Here is a 13,579-nt window from a genome sequence, read left to right as displayed (position 1 = left end):
ACGGACCTGTGTCCCCTGGGCAGAGGGGTCAACAACCAGGGGGCATAGATTGAAAGTAATTGGGGGGCGGTTTAGAGGGGGATTTGAGGGGAAATTTCTTCACCCAGAGGGTGGTGCGGGTCTGGGGAGGAACTCGCTGCCCGAAAGGGTGGTAGAGGCAGAAACCCTCACCACATTTGGATGTGCAGCTTGAAGTGCCGTAACCCACAGGGCTACGGACCGAGAGCGGGAAAGTGGGATTAGGCCGGGTGGCTCTTGGTCGGCCGGCGCGGACACGATGGGCCGAATGGCCTCCTTCCCTGCTGTAAATTTCTGTGATTCTGTCTTTCAGGCATGTGGCGAGGGTTTCTGCCTCTACCACCCTTTCAGGCGGTGAATTCCAGACCCCCACCACCCCCTGGGTGAAGACATTTCCCCTCAAATCCCCTCTAAACCTCCCCTCAATTACTTTCAATCTCTGCCCCCTGGTTGTTGACCCCTCTGCCAAGGGAAACCGGTCCGTCCTAGCCACTCTATCCAGGCCCCTCAACATTTCACATAAGAAATAGGAACAGGAGCCGGCCATTCAGCCCCTCAAGCCTGCTCCGCCATTCAATAAGATCATGGCTGATCCGATCATGGACTCGGCTCCACTTCCCCCCCCCCGCCCCTTCACTCCCTTATCGCTCAAAAATCTGTCTATCTCCACCTTAAATATACTCAATGACCCAGCCTCCACAGCTCTCTGGGGCAGAGAATTCCACAGATATACAACCCTCGGAGAGAAGAAATTCCTCCGCATCTCCATCTTATTCTGAGACTATGCCCCCTAGTTCTAGATTCCCCCACAAGGGGAAACATCCTCCCTGCATCTACCCTGTCATAAGAACATAAGAAATAGGAGCAGGAGTCGGCCATACGGCCTCTCGAGCCTGCTCCGCCATTTAATACGATCATGGCTGATCCAATCATGGACTCAGCTCCACTTCCCTGCCCGCTCCCCTTATTTCCTCATCAGTTTAGAAACTGTCTATCTCTGTTTTAAATTTATTTAATGTCCCAGCTTCCACAGCTCTCTGAGGCAGCGAATTCCACAGATCCACAACCCTCAGAGAAGAAATTCCTCCTCATCTCAGTTTTAAATGGGCGGTCCCTTATTCTAAGACCATGCCCCCGAGTTCTAGTCTCCTCCATCAGTGTAAACATCCTCTCTGCATCCACCTTGTCAAGCCCCCTCATAATCTGATACGTTTTGATAAGATCACCTCTCATTCTTCTGAATTCCAATGAGTAGAGGCCTAACCTCCTCAAGCTTTCCTCATAAGTCAACCCCCTCATCTCCGGAATCAACCGAGTGAACCTTCTCTGAACAGCCTCCAAAGCAAGTATATCCTTTCGTAAATATGGAAACCAAAACTGCACGCAGTATTCCAGCCCCCAATTTTATACACCTCATCATCATCATCATCATAGGCAGTCCCTCCGAATCAAGGAAGACTTGCTTCCACTCTAAAACTTAGTCCTTAGGTGGCTGAACAGTCCAATACGAGGCCACAGTCCCTGTCACAGGTGGGACAGACAGACGTTGAGGGAAGGGGAGGGTGGGACTGGTTTGCCGCACGCTCCTTCCGCTGCCTGCGCTTGGTTTCTGCACGCTCTCGGCGACGAGACTCGAGGTGCTCAGCGCCCTCCCGGATGCACTTCCTCCACTTAGGGCGGACTGGTCTTTGGGTCAGGGACTCCCAGGTGTCGGTGGGGGATGTCGCACTTTATCAGGGGAGGCTTTGAGGGTGGTCCCTTGTAACGTTTCCTCTGGCCCACCTTTGGCTCGTTTGCCGTGAAGGAGTTCCGAGCAGAGCGCTCGCTTTGGGGAGTCTCGTGTCTGGGGGACCATGCGGACAATGTGGCCCCGCCCAGCGGAGCTGGTCGAGTGTTGGTCAGTGCTTCGATGCTGGGGATGTTGGGCCTGGTCGAGGACGCTAACGTTGGTGCGTCTGTCCTCCCGGGGGATTTGCAGGATCTTGCGGAGACATCGTTGGTGGTATTTCTCCAGCGACTTGAGGTGTCTGCAGTACATGGTCCACGTCTCTGAGCCATACAGGAGGGCGGGTATCACTACAGCCCTGTAGACCATGAGCTTTGGTGGTAGATTTGAGGTCTTGATAGCGAGACATAGCGAGAGCAGGCTCGAGGGGCTAGCTGGCCGACTCCTGTTCCTAATTCTTATGTTCTTAAAGCGGGATTAGGCTGGGTGGCTCTTGGTCGACTGGCGCGGACCCGATTGGGCCAAAATGGCCGCCTTGCGCGCCCTAAACCTCTGCGCTTTCTGTCTTGCAGACGTCTCCCCGATCGTGGCGGGCTTCATCGGCGCCACAGTGCTGATCGTGTCGGCCTCGCTCACCGTCTTCGTGTGGGCCTGCTGCCACCGGCGTGCGGGGAAGGTCTCGCGCGACCCGCCCTACAAGTTCGTGCACATGCTCAAGGGCATCAGCATCTACCCCGAGAGCCTGAGCGCCGGCCGGCAGAAGCTACTGCGGGCGCGGCGCGAGAAGGAGCGGCCGGGCGAGGGGCAGCGGGGGGCCGGCGGGCCGGCGGAGGGGGGCGCCGGCGCCGCCAGCGGTCCTCGCGCCGCGCCCTTCATCGACGGGCTCCAGCTGACGGCGGAGTACCGGGAGATCCCCGACGACGCCTCGCCCAAGGACAGCGCCGGCTCCTCCGACAGCAAGACCCCCTCGTCCTTGTCCTCGTTGCCGTCGCCGTCGCCGGGCGCCGACCCCACGCTGGGCGCCGTTAACTTCGCGGTGGACTACAACTTCCCCAAGAAGGCGCTGGTGGTGACCATCCAGGAGGCCCACGGCCTGCCGGTGATGGACGAGACCACCCAGACGTCGGACCCCTACATCAAGGTGACCATCCTGCCCGAGAAGAAGCACCGAGTCAAGACCCGGGTCCTGCGCAAGACCCTCCACCCGCTCTTCAACGAGACCTTCACCTTCTACGGGATCCCCTACAACCAGCTGCACGAACTGACCCTCCACTTCCTGGTCCTCAGCTTTGACCGCTTCTCGCGGGACGACGTGATCGGCGAGGTGATGGTCCCCTTGGCGGGCATCGACCCCGGCAGCGGAAAGGTGCAGCTCACGCAGGAAATACTAAAGAGGAACTTGCAGGTAACTGCACCGCATTCCCGGGATAAGACACTCCCAGGGCAGGTACAGCACGGGGTTAGATACAGAGTAAAGCTCCCTCTACACTGTCCCATCAAACACTCCCAGGGCAGGTACAGCACGGGGTTAGATACAGAGTAAAGCTCCCTCTACACTGTCCCATCAAACACTCCCAGGGCAGGTACAGGGGGTTAGATACAGAGTAAAGCTCCCTCTACACTGTCCCATCAAACACTCCCAGGGCAGGTACAGGGGGTTAGATACAGAGTAAAGCTCCCTCTACACTGTCCCGTCAAACACTCCCAGGGCAGGTACAGCACGGGGTTAGATACAGAGTAAAGCTCCCTCTACACTGCCCCATCAAACACTCCCAGGGCAGGTACAGCACGGGGTTAGATACAGAGTAAAGCTCCCTCTACACTGTCCCGTCAAACACTCCCAGGGCAGGTACAGGGGGTTAGATACAGAGTAAAGCTCCCTCTACACTGTCCCGTCAAACACTCCCAGGGCAGGTACAGCACAGTGCTGTGCTCCCTCAGTACTGCCCCTCCGACAGTGCGGCGCTCCCTCAGTACTGCCCCTCCGACAGTGCGGCGCTCCCTCAGCACCGCCCCTCCGACAGCGCAGTACGGCGCTCCCTCAGTACCGCCCCTCCGACAGCGCAGTGCGGCGCTCCCTCAGTACCGCCCCTCCGACAGCGCAGTGCGGCGCTCCCTCAGTACCGCCCCTCCGACAGTGCAGCGCTCCCTCAGGAAGCGGGTGGGAAGTGTGTGACGAATTCGTACGAGAATGCAGAAGGAACCTGCAATACCCTCGAGGGCTTTTACCTCAAAGGAGAATGATGTCACTGAGCACTGCTGCCTAGAAACATGCCAAGTGATTGGTAATGTTTAGGCGGAACGGGTTGTCATGACAACCCATGTAGCCTAACTTACTGGAGTGTTGAGTGTTTGGGAATTGACAGAGATGAAGCAGAGTCGAATAACACGATGACTGCAATGACTTGGCACCAGCCCTCTGCTCTGATAATTAAGTGATATCATTCACAGAGAAACTTGCCGTCAGGGGTATGGCAACATTCATCATCAGATACACAGGTCAAGACTTTCCCTGTTCTTCCAGGGCAGGTTTTAACGAGTGTCTTAAAGGAGGAGCGAGAGGCGGAGAGGTTTAGGGAGGGAGTTCCAGAGCTTGGGGCCCAATGGTGGAACGATGGAAATCGGGGGATGCGCAAGAGGGCAGATTTGGAGGAGCGCAGAGATCCCGGAGGGTTTCAGGAGGTTACAGAGATAGGGAGGGGTGTAGGGGCTGGAGGAGGTTACAGAGATAGGGAGGGGTGTAGGGGCTGGAGGAGGTTAGAGATAGGGAGGGGTATAGGGGCTGGAGGAGGTTACAGAGATAGAGAGGGGCATAGGGGCTGGAGGGGTGTAGGGGCTGGAGGGGGTTACAGAGATAGGGAGGGGTGTAGGGGGCTGGCTGGAGGTTGTTACAGGGATAGGGAGAAGTGTCGGGGCTGGAGAAGGTTACAGAGATAGGGGGGGGTGTAGGGGCTGGAGGAGGTTACAGAGATAGGGAGGGGTGTAGGGGGCTGGAGGAGGTTACAGGGATAGGGAGGGTTGTAGGGGGCTGGAGGAGGTTACAGAGATAGGGAGAGGTGTCGGGGCTGGAGGAGGTTACAGAGATAGGGAGGGGGGGTGTAGGGGCTGGAGGAGGTTACAGAGATAGGGAGGGGTGTAGGGGGCTGGAGGAGGTTACAGGGATAGGGAGGGTTGTAGGGGGCTGGAGGAGGTTACAGAGATAGGGAGAGGCGTCGGGGCTGGAGGAGGTTACAGAGATAGGGAGGGGGGCTGTAGGGGCTAGAGGAGGTTACAGAGATAGGGAGGGACATAGGGGCTGGAGGAGGTTACAGAGGGAAGGGTGTCGGGGCTGGAGGGGGTTACAGAGATAGGGAGTGGAGCGGGGGCGGGGAGGGGCAGGAGGGGGAAGGGTCGAGGAGGCCATGGAAGGGATTTGAACATGAGGACGAGAATTTTGAAATTGAGACGTTGCTGGACCGGGGGGTCGAGGGGAATCGAGGGATCGGGCGGGAAAGTGGAATTGAGATCGAAGATCAGCCAATGATCTCATTGAATGGCGGAGCAGGCTCGAGGGGCCGAATGGCCGACTCCTGCTCCTAATCCTTATGTGAGCCATTGAATTTCACTGGCCGCCTCTCTTTCTCTCTCTTTCAGAAATGCGTCAGTAGAGGCGAGCTCCTGGTTTCTCTCTGTTACCAGCCTGTCACTCACAGGATGACGGTTGTGGTGCTGAAGGCCAGACATCTACCCAAGATGGACATCACCGGTCTCTCAGGTAGCAGTTATTTACTCCTTCGCCTCTGTCCAAACACAGCTCTGTGCGGAGGTCTGGCTTCGACAAACGCCCGTCGAGACAGAAGCCTGAAGAGAGTTTCTGTTGGCGTAACTGATGATCGTAAAAATTAGGAGTCGGCCATTCGGCCCCTCGAGCCTGCTCCGCCATTCAATGAGATCATTGGCTGATCTTTGACCTCAACTCCACTTTCCCGCCCAATCCCTTGAGATTCCAGAGATCTATCACAACCGTGAATATACTCAACGACTGAGTCTCCACAGCCCTCTGGGGCAGAGAATTCCAAAGATTCACCACCCTCTGAGTGAAGAAATTCCTCCTCATCTCAGTCCTCAATGGCCCCGGCCCCTTATCCTGAGACTGTCTGACCCCTTGGTTCTAGACTCCCCAGCCCGGGGGAAACATCCTCCCTGCATCTACCCTGTCAATCCCCCTCAGAATCTTACCTGTTTCCAACCTTTATTGAGTGACTCAAACCCCCTTTATTACAGGAGGATTTGAGTACAAGAGTAAAGACATCTTACTGCGATTATATCGGGCCCTGGTGAGACCACACCTGGAGTATTGTGCACAGTTTGGATCTCCTTACCTAAGGAAGGATATACTTGCCATTGAGGGAGTGCAGCGAAGGTTCACCAGACTGATTCCTGGGATGGGGGGATTGTCCTATGAGGAGAGATTGAGTAGACTAGACCAATATTCTCTAGAGTTTAACATAGAAAATAGGTGCAGGAATAGGCCATTCGGCCCTTTGAGCCTGCACCGCCATTCAATGTGATCATGGCTGATCATTCCCTCAGTACCCCTTTCCTGCTTTCTTTCCATACCTCTTGATCCCTTTAGCCATAAGGGCCACATCTAACTCCCTCTTGAATATATCCAATGAACTGGCCTCAACAACTCTCTGCGGTAGAGAATTCCACAGGTTCACCACTCTCTGGGTGAAGAAGTTTCTCCTCATCTCGGTCCTAAATGGCTTACCCCTTATCCTTAGACTGTGACCCCTGGTTCTGGACTTCCCCAACATCGGGAACATTCTTCCTGCATCTAACCTGTCCAGTCCCGTCAGAATTTTATATGTTTCTATGAGATCCCCTCTCATCCTTCTAAATTCCAGTGGATACAGGCCCAGTTGATCCCGTCTCACCTCATATGTCAGTCCTGACATCCCGGGAATCAGTCTGGTGAACCTTCGCTGCACTCCCTCAATAGCAAGAATGTCCTTCCTCAGTTAGAAGAACGAGAGGGTGATCTCATTGAAACATACAAAATTCTTACAGGGATTGACAGGGAGGGTGTTTCCCCCGGGCTGGGGAGTCTAGAACCAGGGGGTCACACAGTCTCAGGATAAGGGGTCGGCAATTTAGGACTGAGATGAGGAGGAATTTCTTCACTCAGAGGGTGGTGAATCTTTGGAATTCTCTGCCCCAGAGGGCTGTGGAGGCTCAGTCACTGAGTGTATTCAAGACGGAGAGCGATAGATTTTTGGATATTAAGGGAATCGAGGGATCGGGCGGGAAAGTGGAGTTGAGGTCAAAGGTCAGCCATGATCTGATTGAATGGTGGAGCAGGCTCGAGGGGCCGAATGGCCGACTCCTGCTCCTAATTGTAATGTTCTCAGACCCAGTCGAGGCTCTGTTTTGCGTGGTGTTAGTTGCGAGGGTGGGCGGGGCTGCGAGCATTGGCGTTAGCCATTCTGATTCAGCAAGGGGGAGGGGAAGGATAGCAACCAGGGCTTCCCCTTCCTTGAGTGGCTGTCGGACGATGCCTCCCACTGCTGAACAACCCTCACCATCATCATAGGCAGTCCCTTGAAATGAGGATGGCTTGATTCCACGTCAAAAATTGTCGGTTCACAGGTGTTTCAATGAAGGACCCGAACTCCATCCTGAAGGGTGGAAGATGCCTGTGGGTGGATTGTTTTAATGTGGGGTGACCGTTGTACACCAGCCACCACACGGGGCTTGACAGAGCGAGGTCTTGGTCCAGTGGCAAGGGTTAACCAGGATGACTGGAGACCTGCTCTGCTGCACGGACCCAGTGCGCGTACACATATCGCACAGTGTGGGCTGGGCCCGTGCTGCCCCTGGGACCCTGGGTCCCGAATTCTCGCCGCTCCTTCGCCCCGACCTCGCCGCTCCTGCTGTACCTGCCCACGCTCCAATCACCGACCTGGACCTTGATGACGTCACACTTCGCTCGCCCTCCAACACCAGCTCGCGCTGTACCTTAGAACATAATAAGAACATAAGAATTAGGAACAGGAGTAGGCCATCTAGCCCCTTGAGCCGGCTCCGCCATTCAACAAGATCATGTCTGATCTGGCCGTGGACTCAGCTCCACTTACCCGCCCGCTCCCCGTAACCCTTAATTACCTTATTGGTTAAAAATCTATCTATCTGTGACTTGAATACATTCAATGAGCTAGCCTCAACTGCTTCCTTGGGCAGAGAATTCCACAGATTCACAACCCTCTGGGAGAAGAAATTCCTTCTCAACTCGGTTTTAAATTGGCTCCCCCCATATTTTGAGGCTGTGCCCCCTAGTTCTAGTATCCCCGACCAGTGGAAACAACCTCTCTGCCTCTATCTTGTCTATCCCTTTCATTATTTTAAATGTTTCTATAAGATCACCCCTCATCCTTCTGAACTCCAACGAGTAAAGACCCAGTCTACTCAATCTATCATCATAAGGTAACTCCCTCATCTCCGGAATCAGCCTAGTGAATCGTCTCTGTACCCACTCCAAAGCTAGTATATCCTTCCTTAAGTAAGGTGACCAAAACTGCACGCAGTACTCCAGGTGCGGCCTCACCAATACCCTGTACAGTTGCAGCAGGACCTCCCTGCTTTTGTACTCCATCCCTCTCGCAATGAAGGCCAACATTCCATTCGCCTTCCTGATTACCTGCTGCACCTGCAAACTAACTTTTTGGGATTCATGCACAAGGAGGGTGGTACACGGAGCAGTGCCGTGCAATAAATTTTTAAGCCGGTTCACGGGCTCCCAGGCCGCCTGCAATTTCTGCGGTCTGGAAGAGTCCGTGTTCCATGTTTTTATTGAGTGCACGAGGTTGCAGCCCCTGTTTTGTTATTTAAAGGGGCTGCTCCTGAAATTCTGGCTGCACTTCAGTCCCACTCTCCTGATCTTCGGGCACCCTGTGCGGAGGGGAGCGGGTAGGTCCGAGGGCCTCCTCGTAGGACTGCTCCTGGGCACGGCCAAGGGGGCCATCAGCCGGCCCAGGCAGCGGGCGGTCGAGGGGGTCGTTCAGCCAGACGGCCTGCCTCTCTTCCGCGCATACATCCGGTCCAGGGTGTCCTTGGAGATGGAGCACGCGGTGTCCACCGGTACGCTGGCGGCCTTCCGCGAGAGGTGGGCACCGGCGGGACTGGAGTGCATCATCACGCCCGGTAACCAAATTTTAATTTGATTTTATGTTTTTAAGTTAATTTGTTTTAATTGCCGGTGCTTTTAGTGTCCCCCTCCCCTTTTATAGGGGGCACTTGGAGGAAAAAAAAAAGCCTTGTAAATGGTTGGTGTTTCCCCCAGATCGGGGGGCACGGTTTAATGTTTTTTGTTTACTCCCAAAAAGAGTTTCATGTACAAGGACCCCCAGGTCCCTCTGCACCACAGCATGTTGTAATTTCTCCCCATTCAAATAATATTCCCTTTTACTGTTTTTTTTTTTCCCCAAGCTGGATGAGCTCACACTTTCCGACATTGTATTCCATCTGCCAAACCTTAGCCCATTCGCTTAACCTATCCAAATCTCCTTGCAGCCTCTCTGTGTCCTCGACACAACCCGCTTTCACCTTGCCGCAGTACACCTCCAGGGGCCGCTGCTCTCCGCCCCTTTTATGGCCCGACCTGCCGCTGGTGTTCTCACGCAGTTCGGGGCCCCCATGCTACACAACCATACCTTCATTAGCCGAGGCATAGAATACAAGAGCAGGGTGGGTGATGCTTGAACTGTATAAAACACTAGTCGGGTCACAGCTGGAGTACTGCGTTCTGCTCACACTACAGGGAACATAAGGATTAGGAGCAGGAGTCGGCCATTCGGCCCCTCGAGCCCGCTCCGCCATTCAATCAGATCACGGCTGATCTTCCACCTCAACTCCACTTTCCCGCCCGATCCCTCGAGTCCAAAAATCTCTCGATCTCAGCCTTGAATATACTCAGTGACTGAGCCTCCACAGCCCTCTGGGGCAGAGAATTCCAAAGATTCACCACCCTCCGAGTGAAGAAATTCCTCCTCCTCTCAGTCCTCAATGGCCGAGCCCTTATCCTGAGACTGTGTGACCCCCTGGTTCTAGACTCCCCAGCCCGGGGGGGAAACACCCTCCCTGCATCGATCCTGTCAATCCCATGGGAGTGGTTGAAGCGAGTACATTTAAGGGGAAGGCCGGACAAGCATATGGGGGAGGAGGGAATAGAGGGTTGTGCCGATAGAGTTCGATGGGGAAAGACGGGAGGAGGCTCGAGTGGAGCATAAACGCCAGCACGGATTGGTTGGGCCGATTGGCCGGTTTCTGTGCCATATATCCGGTGTAATGTCCTTACCCGGTCTGGCCTATATGTGACTCCAGACGCACAGCAATGTGGTTTACTCTGAACTGCCCCTCTGGAATGGCCCAGTGAGACACTCAGGTGATGGGCAATAAATGCCAGCCTTGCCAACGACACCACATCCCAGGAACGAATAAATAACAATGTGTATTTATATAGCGTCTTTAACGTGTTGAAACATCCCGAGGAGTGCTTTAAGACAAAGCAGATAAATTTGACCCCGAGCCGCATAAGGAGAGATTAGGGACAGGTGACCAAAAGCTGGGTCAAAGAGGGAGGTTTTAAGGAGCGTCTTAAAGGAGGAGAGAGAGACAGAGGGGTTTAGGGAGGGAGTTCCAGAGCTTGGGGCCCAGGCAACAGAAGGCACGGCCACCGATGGTGGAGCGAAGGGAATCGGGGGATGGGCAGGAGGCCAGAATTAGAGGAACGCAGAGATCTCGGGGGTGGGGGGGGGGAGGGCGGTTGTCGGACTGGAGGAGGTTAGAGAGATAGGGAGGGGTATAGGGGCTGGAGGGGGTTACAGAGATAGGGAGGTGTGTAGGGGCTGGAGGAGGTTACAGAGATAGGGAGGGGTATAGGGGCTGGAGGGGGTTACAGAGATAGGGAGGGGTGTAGGGGCTGGAGGAGGTTACAGAGATAGGGAGGGGTGTAGGGGCTGGAGGAGGTTACAGAGATAGGGAGGGGTGTAGGGGCTGGAGGAGGTTACAGAGATAGGGAGGGGTGTAGGGGCTGGAGGAGGTTACAGAGATAGGGAGGGGTATAGGGGCTGGAGAGGGTTACAGAGATAGGGAGGTTGTAGGGGCTGGAGGGGGTTACAGAGATAGGGAGGGGTGTAGGGGCTGGAGAGGGTTACAGAGATAGGGAGGTTGTAGGGGCTGGAGGAGGTTACAGCGATAGGGAGGGGTGTAGGGGGCTGGAGGAGGTTACAGAGATAGGGAGGGGTGTAGGGGCTGGAGAGGGTTACAGAGATAGGGAGGGGTGTAGGGGCTGGAGGAGGTTACAGAGATGGGAGGTTGTAGGGGCTGGAGGAGGTTACAGCGACAGGGAGGGGTGTAGGGACTGGAGGAGGTTACAGAGATAGGGAGGGGTGTAGGGACTGGAGGAGGTTACAGAGACAGGGAGGGGTGTAGGGACTGGAGGAGGTTACAGAGACAGGGAGGGGTGTAGGGACTGGAGGAGGTTACAGAGATACGGAGGGGTGCAGGGACTGGAGGAGGTTACAGAGATAGGGAGGGGTGTAGGGGCTGGAGGGGGTTACAGAGATAGGGAGGGGTGTAGGGACTGGAGGAGGTTACAGGGAGGAGTGTAGGGGCTGGAGGAAGTTACAGAGATAGGGAGGGGTGTAGGGGCTGGAGGGGGTTACAGAGATAGGGAGGGGTGTAGGGACTGGAGGAGGTTACAGGGAGGAGTGTAGGGGCTGGAGGAAGTTACAGAGATAGGGAGGGGTGTAGGGACTGGAGGAGGTTACAGAGATAGGGAGGGGTGTAGGGGCTGGAGGAGGTTGCAGAGATAGGGAGGGGTGTAGGGACTGGAGGAGGTTACAGAGATAGGGAGGGGTGTAGGGGCTGGAGGAGGTTACAGAGATAGGGAGGGGTGTAGGGACTGGAGGGGGTTACAGAGATAGGGAGGGGTGTAGGGGCTGGAGGTGGTTACAGAGATAGGGAGGGGTGTAGGGGCTGGAGGAGGTTACAGAGATAGGGAGGGGTGTAGGGGCTGGAGGAGGTTACAGAGATAGGGAGGGGTGTAGGGGCTGGAGGGGGTTACAGAGATAGGGAGGGGAGTAGGGACTGGAGGAGGTTACAGAGATAGGGAGGGGTAAGGGCCATGGAGGGATTTGTAAACCAGGATGAGAATTATGAAACCGAGGCGTTGTTTAACCGGGAGCCAATGTAGGTCAGTAAGTACCCTGTCAAGCCCAAGGGAGTGGTTGAAGCGAATACATTTAAGGGGAGGCTCGACTAGCATTTGAGGGAGCAGGGAATAGAGGGTACGAGTCAAAAAACATTGGAGGCTGTTCAGAGAAGGTTCACTCGGTTGATTCCTGAGATGAGGGGGTTGCCTTATGAGGAAAGGTTGAGCAGGTTGGGGCCTGTACTCATTGGAGTTTGGAAGAATGAGAGGTGATCTTATTGAAACGTATAAGATAATGAGGGGGCTGGACAGGGTAGATGCAGAGAGGATGTTTCCCCTCATGGGGGGAATCTAGAACTAGGGGGCATAGTCTCAGAATAAGGGCTCGCCCACTTAAGACGGAGACGAGGAGGAATTTCTTCTCTCCGAGGGTTGTAAACCTGTGGAATTCTCTGCCCCAGGGAGCTGTGGGGGCTGGGTCATTGAGTGTATTTAAGGTGGAGATAGACAGATTTCTGAGCGATAGGGGAGTGAAGGGGCGGGCGGGGAAGTGGAGCCGAGTCCATGATCGGATCAGCCGCGATCGTGTCGAATGGCGGAGCAGGCTCGAGGGGCCGAATGGCCGACTCCTGCTCCTATTTCTTGTGTTCTCGTCCCCCGCCCCCGCAAGCTCCCCTCCCCGGCTGGAAAGGTTTTGTGCAACTTGTCTCTCCTTGTCCCCCGCAGACCCGTACGTCAAGGTGAACGTGTTCTACGGGCAGAAGCGGGTGGCCAAGAAGAAGACCCACGTGAAGAAGTGCACGCTCAACCCGGTCTTCAACGAGTCCTTTGTCTTCGACGTCGGAGCGGAGCTGCTGAGCGACGTCAGCGTGGAGTTCCTGGTCGTCGACTTTGACCGCACCACCAAGAACGAGGTGGTGGGCATGGCGGTGCTGGGGGCCGCCGGCCCCAGTCCCAGCGGGGTCGAGCACTGGCGCGAGATCTGCGAGAGTCCCCGGAGGCAGGTCGCCAAGTGGCACTCGCTGACGGAGTACTAGCCGGCCTCCCCACTCCTTGCCGCTGCCGCCTCGCCCTGAGGGGAGGGGGTGGTGGCCGGGGGGGGGGGGGGGGGAGGGGGAGGGGGTGTGGCGGGGAGGGGGAGGGGGGGGTCAGAGGGGAACGGGAAGAAAAATTCCCCCCCCCCCTCCCCCTCTCTCGCCCCACACACACACACACACACAAAAAAAAAAAGCCCTCTGGACTTGAACCGTAAAACTGGAACTCTGATTTCGTGCGAACGGCAACACGTCAGGAAACCCGCGACAGTGCCATTCTGGTCAGTTGGCGGTGTGCTGTGGTGTAACAGGGCACTGAGCCACACTCTCACTCTGCGTGCAGACTCTGTCGCTATTCGACAAACCACCTAACTTACCTGCATGCTCGATAATTGCATATGTCTTATTTGCGTGTCCTTTTGACGTGCTGCGATCAAATGGCCAGTCTTCACCGCCACAACCTCGCCCTTCTTTCCATTAACCCGTTTATTTAATTTTTCTCTCTCTAAGGTGCCGGGGGTGGGGAGGTGGGAGGTGGGAGGTGGGAGGGGGGAGAACCATATCTGGGCAGTGCGCTGGTCAGACATGGGTATCTTTGCTTAAGAATTC

At 55.5% G+C, this 13,579-nt stretch overlaps 1 protein-coding gene across 1 annotated transcript in view; it reads left to right on the top strand.

The window, feature by feature from the left end:
• LOC139240238 (synaptotagmin-11-like) overlaps positions 1-12,973 on the top strand; it is a 30,885-nt gene extending 17,912 nt beyond the window's left edge. The window contains exons 2-4 of the mRNA XM_070868719.1: positions 2,317-3,149; positions 5,378-5,498; positions 12,663-12,973. Of these exons, the coding sequence (XP_070724820.1) occupies positions 2,317-3,149; positions 5,378-5,498; positions 12,663-12,973 (1,265 nt within the window). The remainder of the gene's footprint in view (positions 1-2,316; positions 3,150-5,377; positions 5,499-12,662) is intronic.
• Positions 12,974-13,579: the final 606 nt, after the last annotated feature.

The sequence above is a fragment of the Pristiophorus japonicus genome, chromosome 30, assembly GCF_044704955.1.
Source record: "Pristiophorus japonicus isolate sPriJap1 chromosome 30, sPriJap1.hap1, whole genome shotgun sequence".
In the NCBI taxonomy this organism is placed as follows: domain Eukaryota; kingdom Metazoa; phylum Chordata; class Chondrichthyes; family Pristiophoridae; genus Pristiophorus; species Pristiophorus japonicus.
This window is presented reverse-complemented; position numbering and strand designations above follow the sequence as displayed.